The sequence below is a fragment of the Tasmannia lanceolata genome, unplaced genomic scaffold, assembly GCF_043159265.1.
Source record: "Tasmannia lanceolata isolate RefF3 unplaced genomic scaffold, GAP_Taslan_0.1 ptg000016l, whole genome shotgun sequence".
Taxonomy (NCBI): Eukaryota; Viridiplantae; Streptophyta; class Magnoliopsida; order Canellales; family Winteraceae; genus Tasmannia; species Tasmannia lanceolata.
Window position 1 is genome coordinate 10,512,501 of NW_027518693.1, and position 11,619 is coordinate 10,524,119.

The 11,619-nt window shown below is 40.8% G+C and overlaps 1 protein-coding gene across 1 annotated transcript; it reads right to left on the reverse strand.

The window, feature by feature from the left end:
* Positions 1-404: 404 nt before the first annotated feature.
* On the reverse strand, positions 405-2,324 carry LOC143848980 (transcription factor bHLH94-like). Its single transcript, XM_077358018.1, has 3 exons — positions 1,727-2,324; positions 629-1,015; positions 405-518 (listed from the first exon to the last, which is right to left on the reverse strand). The coding sequence occupies exons 1-3, from the start codon at positions 2,180-2,182 to the stop codon at positions 423-425; spliced, it is 939 nt and encodes a 312-aa protein (XP_077214133.1). The 5' UTR covers positions 2,183-2,324; the 3' UTR covers positions 405-422.
* Between the last annotated feature and the right edge of the window lie 9,295 nt (positions 2,325-11,619).

Below are 11,619 nucleotides of genomic sequence, written 5' to 3' on the forward strand. Positions count from 1 at the left end.
AACAGTTGGCCATATATCATTTCCTTTAACTCATTTACATCATGTAATTCTATCTTGCTTTTGCTTTTCACCCTTGGAATCATGACATGGTACGTATTTTCCATTAACCTATCTTTATCTATTTCAAAGTCTTCATCATAAAAAAGCTCCTCTAAGGCTGCCCTTTGTAGCTACATCTTTTCTTAGGTGGCTTTATACAATAAAACTGCATCTCTCTCTCTCTCTCTCTCTCTCTCTCTCTCTCTCTCTCTCTCTCTCTCTCTCTGCAAACCCATGAACACATCAATTGGACTAAATTTTTGTGGCATAATCAATTTCAACTACACAAAGGTTCTTAAGATATAAGTGAAATAAACTCAAAAAACTTGCAATGATTTTGTTATATAAGATAGGAAACCTGTTGAATTACATATAAATTTGGCTCAATTTATACTGGTCTCCTCTTGAATCCTACCTAGCATTTGATTAACAGCGGAAGCGAGTTCATCAACGGAAGTAAGTCCACTGTCATCCTCAACCTACATGAATTAAGGAAGTCTGATTAATGAACAATTCAAGGTGAAGAATAAGATTATATATAAAATAAAATTTAGTAGTGAGTTAGAGAAAGAAAGTGACTTGTTCCCACCTTGACACTGAAAGAGTACATAACCATTTGATCAATGGTGGTTACATTGAGATGGAGGACTGTGAGATGGATGTTTTGCAACCCAGCCACCATTTTCAAGAGCTGCTTAGGTCGCCTATTTGAGAGTACTTTGAGGTTGGCATGACTTTCGGCCATGGTTACTTCGATATTGGCAAATGCCGAGCGGTTCTCCACCACCTCCTCATTCTTTGAGTTGCAATTTGATAAGCAAGAGTACTGGGGAAAGGCGAAGAAATCAGTGAAAAGAGAGGTGGAACCGGAATTGGATTGTTGTGTTATTCGCTTTTGAGCTTCGAGAGATTGGAGAAGTTGCTCGAGCTCCTTTACGAAATTTATAGCCCCACCAACTATAGATGCTTGGTCACCCTGAGAAGTCCAATAGAAAAACAAAAAACATGAGAGCTTGAGGATCCAAAAGATACTAGAAGTAGATAGAGGGTGCAGCAAAGATGTTCAACCCATGTACATATTTTACGAAATTGATTGCTTATTGATCCAAAAGAAAAAAAAATGGAAGTTTGAACATTATTTAAGGTGTCAGGAATGTGTTATGTAGATGTTTTGTATTACCAGTGATACAGAACCCTGACTAACTAATGTGCGCAATGCACACCCTGAATTTCATGCGATTAGATGCCTAGACATGGAGGCAAATTCTCCAATATCAAGTAAGAATTTACAGTAATCTTGCTGACCAACATTTCTATGTGTTTTTCTTAAACTATTAATATCAATTTAATGAAAAAAAAATAGAAAAATTAGACCAACAAACAAGTCTATTAATTAAAAATGGATAATTACTAAGCACTAATTAAGCCACTTATCCAAGTATCGTGAATTTTCACTTTTTTCTAATAAGTTAGAACGCACAAATATTTCAACAAAAAGAAGCAAATTTAGATAAAAATGTAATACATAATTAAAACGCACATAGATCAATCTTGGTTGCCTAATATATCTGGGTTACCTCATCTAACCAACTTGCATAATCTACCACCAAGATAATCCAATGGTGAGATCTACACGCAATCCAACACTTGGATCTCACATATTTTAAGAGAGAGATGTTAAGCCCACCCTTTGGATGTAAGAAGCCGGCATCAAAGATCGGATAACTGCGAGGTACTCGTTCATCTGTTTCCGGCGGTTGCGTTCGACCGCAATGTGGGTCATCCTCTGACTCTCCACTTCGTCCTTGTTCTTCAAGCTCTTGGTCCGTCGTCTCTTTCTCCGGCCCGGTGCCGTCCCTCTGGCCGCCAGAAAGCAAGCCTCTGGTGACGTGTTGGCATCCCATTCCTTGACATTTTGCACCAAGGAAGAACAGGAATCCCAATTCCCATGGAAGGCGTTGAGTCCCCTTCCTACTTCTGGTATTTCTTCAAGAGAACCACTCATCTCACATTCTACAAAGCCATTAATCTCTTCTTCTTCTACTACTTTGAAGTCAAAGCTCAAACCTGCTGCCAAGGAATACAAATCCTTGCAATTGTAACTAAACAGATCTTGAGGAAAAACTACAGCTTCTAATGTCATTCTCTCTCTCTCTCTCTCTCTCTCTCTCTCTCTCTCTCTCTCTCTCTCTCTCCTTAATACTATTATGCTCACTTAGAAAAGTTGGAGAAAATTTTCAAACCCAACCCACATGAAGAAAATTCCACGAACTCAGAGCCACAAACCACACACATTCCATCTAGGACTAGAAAGATGTACAAGGGAGGCTAAGCTTTTAAAGGCGTTAAAGAAACAATGACTATAGCTAGTTGCACGTGATGCCCAGAAAATAGACAGAGACTGAGAGAAGGAAATAATGATATGGCAATAAAATAAGTGGATTTTTTAGGGGGGTTTGTTTCAGTGGGTAATAATATGGTCGGACTTATGGTCCGAAACAGATCGAGGGGTTTAGAAAAGGTTTTTCAGTTGGTAATAATACGATCGGATTTAAGGTCCGAAACAGAGCAAGGGGTTTTGAAATGCTGACAAAGGAGAGATTCGTGAGGCAGATTGAGAAGGGAAGGTGCAAAGAGAAAGGGAGAGAGAGTGGGGGTAGCAAAGCAAGCTTCTTTCAGCATAGGTGTAGAACATGGGGTACAGGGGAATCCATGTGACCACACACAAAGGACTGTGCAATCATCTGGGATAACGACTAACTCCTTTTCCCAAGATTTTACCTTTACCATTTATATACACTTATTATGAGACTAACTAAAGACATTCTACTACTACCCTTTTCTAATACTCGGGAGTAGAAAACATTGAAATGAAAGTTAAAAGGAAATAGGAAGAGGGAGATTAAAAAATAGGGCTATTTTGGGTTTTATAAAATCGCTACCAAATTGTTATTAAAAGTTTATAAAGTAAACCAAGTAGCCAATTGGTCTCCTCTTGAAAAATTGCCAACTTTCTTGCTTAAGAGATATGATGATGATTAAGTCTTTAACAACACAGCAAGTTTCTCTCCAGTTAATTTCTTTTTTTTTTAAACCATATATTAATGAATATTGTGAGTATCATTAGTATTTAATTATTCTTTCATTAGGGTTCAAATCAAGTTCCTCTATCACATAACATGTTGCGTCAGCATCGGGTAAGTGGGTCCATATGTATCAGTATGTTGATGCTTAACTAGGGTTTTTAAGGAATTATAGGTGATAATAGAACAGTGTGACTTGGTTTAGCGATCTGATGCAATAACCTTTGTCCAAATTTTTGCTTTCAGTGCAAGTGAACCCACGCTTCTTCTTTTTTTAACCCTGAAAGTTAACGGACCCGGGACGGACCGGCAATTAAAGGTTCAGTGCAAGTGAACCTAATATACAGCATGTGTAGGGACATAACAAGGTACAGTCCCCATCTAACTTTGGGTGGTTGCCATGTTGACTTGGACCGTGAATTAGGGTATTGGGTAATTACAATGAATGAATGGTTCCTCTAGATTTCCAATCAAGGAAGGACATGGATTTCATATTCCTTTCAACCTTATATATGTCATTTCTATGTTTCAACCTTATATATATTCCTTTCATATTGCTCACTTTTGAAAATGAAAGAAAAGGGTTTTGTAGCTTAGGCTCTAATTGGGAGCACAGGAATCTAAACCCAAATTAAATGCGATTTGGTAAGCATTTGTTTAGATCTAATCACTAAAAGCGATGACAATGTATAGTATTTTCTCCCAAGCAATGTATGAAGGGACTTTCTTAATTCATGCATCAAATACCAAACCGTGGATTTTTGGGTTGGCTTTATTTTTCAAAAAATACTGGTACTTTTGTCATTATGAGGCCAAGATTCAAATCAAAGATCATGCTGGAGGTGTGGGTGGGGGCACAATCCCTCGTGGTCTACGCTAACTTTGTCTCTGAATTATTCAATCAATTGGGGGTGAGCTAACTTACCATTTGAGAGAATATGTCAATGTACTTAATGGATAATCCTAAAACATGCATTTTTATTTGTTGTGATGGATGTTTTATATGTCAGAAGGGTGAGATTTGATGGGCTTACTCGGGCCCGACTGGGATCAAGGAATCCAATGAGGCCGAGGTAAAAGTGGTGCTTCATGGCATCAGGATACCTGAAGATAGCATTTTGGATAGACTAATAGTCGAGGGAGACCCGCTTAACACCATCAAATGGATTAATGGGAACAGAGTGCATCTACAGCCTTTCACAGATTTGTTCGATGAAATTCGAGACCATATAGAATGTCACCCTATCCTTTTTCTGCATGTTCGTCGATTGGCGAATGGTGAAGCGGACAGATTAGCTAGGGAGGGGGGGTGAATAGAGCATCCTTGGAGGTCTAGCTTTCTTCCCCCGTATATACCTTTGTAAAAATTTTCCATTTATTTTCTTTGTTGTCTTGCATCTTTCGACCTCATTGGTCGTGGTCTTTCTCTCTTTTAATACATATCTTACCATTTCAACAAAACAAAAAAAGATAGATGTCTTGTATATCACCGAGAGTTATCACCTGAGATTAAGGGTGTCAATTTTGGCTCGGGCTCGGAAGCTCGCTCGAGCTCGGCTCGAATCCTTAACGAGCCGAGCCTGAGTTAGGACAGGCTCGGCTCGTTAAGAATTTAATATATTTAAATATATATATTATATATTAATATATATACTTGTAGACACCCCATTTTGACCCAGGATCGGGGTCCACAATACTAAAAGGGTTGTCCAGGGAGTGAAAGGGGGAGGCAAAATATGTCACTTCTTTTTTGGAACCCCATTTGTTACTTGGACCACCCCGTAGTGTAAAAAGAGTAGTCAAATTACACTAGATAGGGCTGTCAAGGGGAGGTGAGGGGTGTGAATTTAATATAACCCGAGCTCGATAAGGCTCGCGAGCCTGGCCGAGCAGAGCCGAGCCGAGCCCGAGCCGAGCTTTTGAGCTTAACAAGCCGAGCCGAGCCTGGCCAAGCTCGGCTCATTTACACCCCTACTCGAGATAATATTTTACACTTTTACCCGACTAGTGGGACCCGAGCCTGCAGCCTCAAGGGTTTTTTTTTTTTTTTTTTGGGTGGGGGGTTGGGGGTGTAGAAGGGAGAAATGCACCCCTAAGCACCAATAGCATGCTGACATGCGGGTCCAACGTAATCCGCTAGTAAGAAACCTCCACGTAGAATGGTCGAATCGAGCTCAGCGGAAATCTCAGTCCTCGGCCAGTTGGCGTCCGAGAATCCCAAAATGCAACGGTGTGGCCCTGGATTCCCTAACGGCATATCTCGACGTCATGTCGGCCATCACATCACCGACCCGTAATCCCCAGAGAGTTGTACGAGACCCATCTCGGCACCCCTACGAGCAACCATTCCCGCACCATGCCGTACTGTTACATCATCGATACGTGATCTCCAAATCCTCCATCTATAAAAGGGAAACCCCAATTATAATTAAAGGGTAATGTCGACCCCTTGCACCTAGGCCTCCTGAGCTCTTCATTCCTTGCACTGCTCATATATATTGTCTCGTCTAATTTAAGCATCGGAGGGTTTTCTCCAGAATTCTGACTAGAGGCATTCTAACTGTATTCTTTAAGCGCATGTCGTCCAGCCGAGCCGAGCTGAGCCGAGCCAGCCACTACCACAACCACAGCTAGACCGCGGGACCCATCCGAGGTCGGATCCGAGCAGTAACCGAGAGTACTAACTGAATGACAAATCAGTGTATTCTAATTTCTAATAGAAAACAAATGCGTAAACTTAAAAACAGTAGAGTACATAACTAGAAATAGAATGAGAGATAAAACCCTGCTGCGGGCCTCACATTTCTCAGGTAAATGACAATTGTGCTACTATGACCACCTCATCTCTCATGTTTCATATTCTGTGATCTAAGATGCATGAACCTTGACAACTCCTACCTGTTGTTATCTCCATTTTTATATTACTTCTTCATGCAAAGAAAATCATAGATTCCTACCTCAATTATTCTCTCTGAAAGCTACTCCTCAATCAATAAAGAGCTAAGCAACCTTTTTGAAAGCTCTTTCACATTTATTGAGAAATAATTCTTCATAAAGTAAGTTTGAATAAAAAAAGGGCACTAAATGCTAATTCTTCCCTGCCCCTGGTTTCTCTAAAAAGTGTGCGGAGGACACTAAAATCATTTCAAACAAAGATCACGTCGGATGCTGTCAGATTCTTGCCGTGGGAAACACCAACCAGCCTCGGCTCCACAATAACAACAAAAGCATTGCTCTGATGGGGTTCCCAGATGTAGAAAAGGAACTTAGCTTTCGGGAATGAATTGTTTTGAAACATGACAAACAGTTCAATTGCTATTAAAAGACTACTACGTATGTGTCTCATATTTTATACATATTACATGTGTTTTGGTGCCACAGCCGACATGCTCATGCTCAAGTTACCACACTTGATATTTAAGAGGCTGCTATTGGATCAAATATCAAGGGACAAGGGTGGAGCTTCTGACTTCACGCTTGGGCACCATATAACATCCCTAGGTAAGAATAGGAGAAATTGTATGATGAAGTGCCATATAAACACGTAGGTGGAAAGGCTAAAAAGGGTGTTGTTAGGTTTAAATTTCCAACTTTTAAATTAAGTACTAGAGTATTTTCTCATCAGGGACTCCTCCTCCAAAGTTTAGATAATTCAGATATTCCTTACAATTTCCAGAAAATTTTTGAAACAGAGTGCTCATTGTCTTGGGTAAAGGAAAACATGCTAGGTTTAATCAATCAAATTCAAGTGTGGAACCGTTCATGCCTGTAGCCATGATGATCAGATGGCATTAATGATACATGATCCTTGTGATACAACCGCTAAAGAAGCTCCTGATAAATATTGCTTGTCAATCACTGCTTATATTAATGGAATCTTGGGCTTGGTATGGGTAGATAAGGAGGTAACCGAAAGAAAAACCCTAAATTACTAGTCTCTCTTAGAGTGTTGCTCCCACTAAGTAACCACTCCTTTTAATTATAGGATTTGGGTTAGGGTTAAGTCACCCCAGCGCAAGACACTTACTTTTTCAATATTTAACCATCTCCCTCCCTAGTTATTGAAAACTCCACTCCTTATGTGAAGTTGTTTAAATCTAAACCGGATTACATGGTCCTCAAGGTGGCAAACGTGCCGTGCCGGCACGGCACGACCAAATGAGGCCTGGGTAGGTCCGCGGGCCGGGCACAGCACGGCATGGAAGGGTTCATGGGCCGTGTCATGCTAGGCCGAAATCCTAGAGGCACGGCACGGCCCCGTGCCTCGCGGGGCCGTGCCGTGCCGGCCAGTGTTTTTTTTTTTTTTTTTGAATTAAAACATTTCTCGGAACTCCATGGGATCGGCACGGCACGACCAAATGAGGCCCGGGTAGGCCCGCGGGCCGGGCACGGCACGGCACGGAAGGGTTCATGGGTTGTGCCGTGCTAGGCCGAAATCCTCGAGGCTAGGCTAGGCACGGCCCGCTGCCAACCGTGCCGTGCCGGCCCGTGTTTTTTTTTTTTTTTGAATTAAAACATTTCTCGGAACTCCGTGGGATCCTCACGGAGTTCTGAGAAAGTTTTTTTTTTTTTTGAACATTTCCGAGCAAGTTTTCACACAGAACATTTTCGAGCAAGTTTTCACATAGAGACATGTCTCTCACTCTCGCCAAACTGATTGAGGTTGATAGCCCTCAAGCTATGAATTTTGAACAACGAATTGATTTGGACGAGTTTTTTTTTTTTTTTTTTCTCAAATTGAAACCCTCTCAACTTCAGTTGATGATGGGCAGAAACATACCCCAACTCGTTACAAAACCCTCTTGATTTGGAACAACCTTGCTATAGGACTCTCTCCCTCTTACTAATAAATCGTTTTGGGGTTTATTTCATCTTGGATTCCACATAAAATTGTTTGGATTTATTCCATCATGGAATCAACAGAAAATTAAAGTGGGTTTCTTCCATTGTTGAACCTCTGCCACTGGTTTATGAAAATATCTGTTGTAGACGAAAATACTCCCAAACTAGCCGTTTGAAACAACTTTTGGAGGGTATTTTTGGGTTTTTTTAAAAATACATTTTTTAAAGGGGGAACCAGGCTTGCGGCCGTGCCTGGCTATCGTGCCGTGCCGGCCCGTCGAGCTGCCCCACCAAGCCCAGCACGGCCTGCGGCTTCGTGCCTTGCCGGTACAGCACGCGCACTGTAGCTATCCGTGGCGTGCCGGCAAACGTGCCGTGCCTTGCCGGGCCGCGGCCACGGCCGGGCACCCCCCGTTTGCCACCTTGACATGTTCCTACAAATTTTACAATGTACTTATTATACATACTTTCAACCATAGAATTTCCCCGACATGGATTATGGCTCTAGGCACGGTACAAGTGTAGCTACCTTTATATGCCAATTAAGTTCAAAACATGCGTACGTTAGGATGTGACATAACAATTTGTCTTCTTTTGTTTGGACAAGGCACTACCTCTATCTTTTTCTCTATTTGTTCATGTGGAACCTCATTTGTTTCTCCACCTTCCTGTCAGCCTCTCAGAAACCGCTGCTTAGAAACCGCAGTTCCATTCTCTGTTTGGATGCAGATGGTTAGCGTGTAGATAAGTAGTATAAGTAGTCAATAACGAGGAGACAAACTTTTGTAATGTTTGGTCTACCTAGGATTTACCTGGTAGAATGGTGATAAGTAGTGTTTGGTTGTCAATCTAGTAAAAGTAATGGTAGGGGTATGAGGAAAAAGCAAAATTCTACTTAGAGTAAGATTCTACTCGAAGAATTCCACCATTTTGGAGAAAGGGTGTAAGGAGAGCTTAGAGTGTGATGCTAAATTGGCAAACAAACACCAAAAAATGCATTTTTTTGCTTGGGGATCGCTCAAGGTTCTCTTACAAGTGGCATCCAAATAGAGCCTTTGTAGTGTATGCATGGAGGTTTATATCCGTTCATTTTAACCTCCACAAGTGGAAGCGTTATGATGATCCTATGAAGCTGATTTTTTGGGCCCAACAAGCTTAGAAAAGTTTTATCAAGTTCTATATTTTGTAGTTAGATGAGTTCATCATTTCATTTCATTATTGAAATTCTTTTGTTATCTTGCCAAAATTGGATATTTGCACTAACTCATGTTGTCTTTTATTCTTTAAAGAGCTGTCAAAGGTCATTACAGTTACCAAAAAGCTTCCACAAGTCGATCAATTTTAAAAAAGAGAAAAGACAAGCTATTTTTGTGCAATTATTAAAACATGGTTGTGCTGATATCATTTCCAGCCAAAAAATATGATATTTTCCGCTATATTTCACACCCCAATTTTTCCCCTGGGACAACCCCTATAGTTTCACTAAATAAGGTTTCTTTCTGAGAATGGGAGAGATGGGCTCTCTTCATCTTCGTCTCCCTCGTTGGAAAATGAAAGTTTCAATGCTGTTTCAGAAAAGATTTCGAATAAATTGCGGTTCTAGAAAAACCCTCATTTCTTCAAGGTCTTCCTCAACGATCAGCTGGTAATTTTCTTGCCCTAGCCCTCCATCTTTTTTTACTCCACAATGTAATCTGTAGATTTTCGGATTTTATTGGCTATGTTTTTCTTTAATCATTGGACATTGGTTTTACAAAAAATCATATTTTTGTTTTTGGAAAGGAAAAAAAATTTATGAATCTGTGCGGATTTTGGGTTTCTTTTAATTGAACATGAGCTACAATTACTAAAATGAAGAAAAATAAAAGAGGAGTTTTGGTAATAAGAAAAATGTTGTTAGGCATTTATTTTGGAAGGAATTCACATGTGGGGATAGTTATTTGGATGAATGAATTGCCCTGTTTGTAAGGTAATCAACATAAAAAATTTCAAGTTTTCTCCGGAATGTTGAGGATGAGACAAATTGAGTCGTTGTGTTTGAGGGAATCCCAAGTGTGGTCTTGAAACATTTTGAAAACTACTGGTTATTAGTGGGAATGTTTGGCATGTATGTTAGAACAAGGATGTTAATGAATTGCACTTTTCAGAATGTTTAACAGGATTTTGTGAGGATCATTCTTTACTATTGGTGGATATCCCCTGAGTCTAGTGAGGCAGAGAGAGTTCACTCTCAATGGTGATTCAGTGTGCTTGAGTTGTTATTGTGGGGATCTTCTGCCATTCAGCCAAATGATAGATTTTATATTTGAATTCTCCATAATGGATGAATTCTCAAATCCCATTTGCAAATTGTAAAACTATACATCCTACGTTCCAACGCCTAGATTTTTTTTTTTTTGGTAGGACCCGCCTACTAGTTGGGTGTATTGCCATTGGGTGCCAAATGTTGAGTTTGGTCAAACTGAAGTGGTGTTCTAGCCTTTCCAAGCAAACAAGCTTTTGATGCGTTCTGCTATGAACAAGCTATTGGATTCAATTGATCTGTTAATTCTCCTTAATTTAAGTAAGAACGAATAGTTATGATATGCTGCGTAAAATGATATATGTTTAGATTGGCTTAATGAATAGGTTTGATTGCATGCTTTGATAGCTCTTAAGATGGGATGTGTTTTTCATTCTATTATGTTGTTTCACATCTCTCTCATGGGAAGAGTAGTGAGTGTGATTGTAGATAGAGTTAAGAGTGTACTCAAACTGCTTGCCTCTTCTCAGTGAAATCCGCAAAAGGATTGCCTCTTGGTCCAATCGCTACCTCTCCAGGGCAGGGAGAATCCAGCTTATTCAATCAGTTCTGAACTCGTTCCACATATTCTGGTTGGCTTCCTTCCTTTAATATTCCCGTGGGTGTTCTCCAAGCTATTGAATGAATAGTCAGGGACTTTGCTTGGTCTGGAACTGACCTGAATAAATGCTACCACCCGGTAGCTTGGTCCTCTATGTGCAAGCCTAAAACTGAAGGGGGTGTTGGGATCAAGCTGCTAGCTGACATTAATAGAGCCTCTCAGTTGAAGGTACTTTGGCATGTTCTCGAAGGGAGGAAATCGCCCTGGACTTCATTGTTCCTTGCCGAGTATGTTGCCAATCGTAATATATGGAGCATGAAAATGCCCCGTAATCCGTCACGGGCTGCTAGATCCATTTTCTAGCTGAGAGACTCTATCAAACCAAGCATCTGCTACCTTGTTGGGCAAGGGCATAATTTAGATTTTTGGACTGACCCCTGGCACCCCGATGGGCCCTTGGAATCCCAATCCAATATTGGCCACATCCTTACCTCTATCCCCACGTCCATCTCTATCAGTGACCTCTGGTCTGATGGATCTTGGGATCCTACCCTTCTCACTCCGCAGTCCAGATGCCTCGCACCTATTCTGGACTCTGCCATTTTTTCCCCTGGCAGAGAGGATACCGTTATTTGGAAGCCAAATTCTGATGGTAATTTCTCCATTAAAACTGCTTGGCAAAACCTCAGAATTAAGTCCCCTAAAGTCCATTGGCACAATCTGGTTTGGTTCGCTGGTCATATTCCCAGGCATAGCTTGATTACTTGGCAAACTCTCCTCGATAGGCTTAGCACCAAAGACCAGCTGCACTT

Coding starts and splice junctions, on each gene's coding strand:
- LOC143848980 (XM_077358018.1), bottom strand. CDS start 2,182: ATGACATTAGAAGCTGTAGTTTTTCCTCAAGATCTGTTTAGTTACAAT. Junction 1,016..1,726: donor CGGCTTCTTACATCCAAAGG/GTGGGCTTAACA, acceptor TGGACTTCTCAG/GGTGACCAAGCATCTATAGT. Junction 519..628: donor TGTACTCTTTCAGTGTCAAG/GTGGGAACAAGT, acceptor TAATTCATGTAG/GTTGAGGATGACAGTGGACT.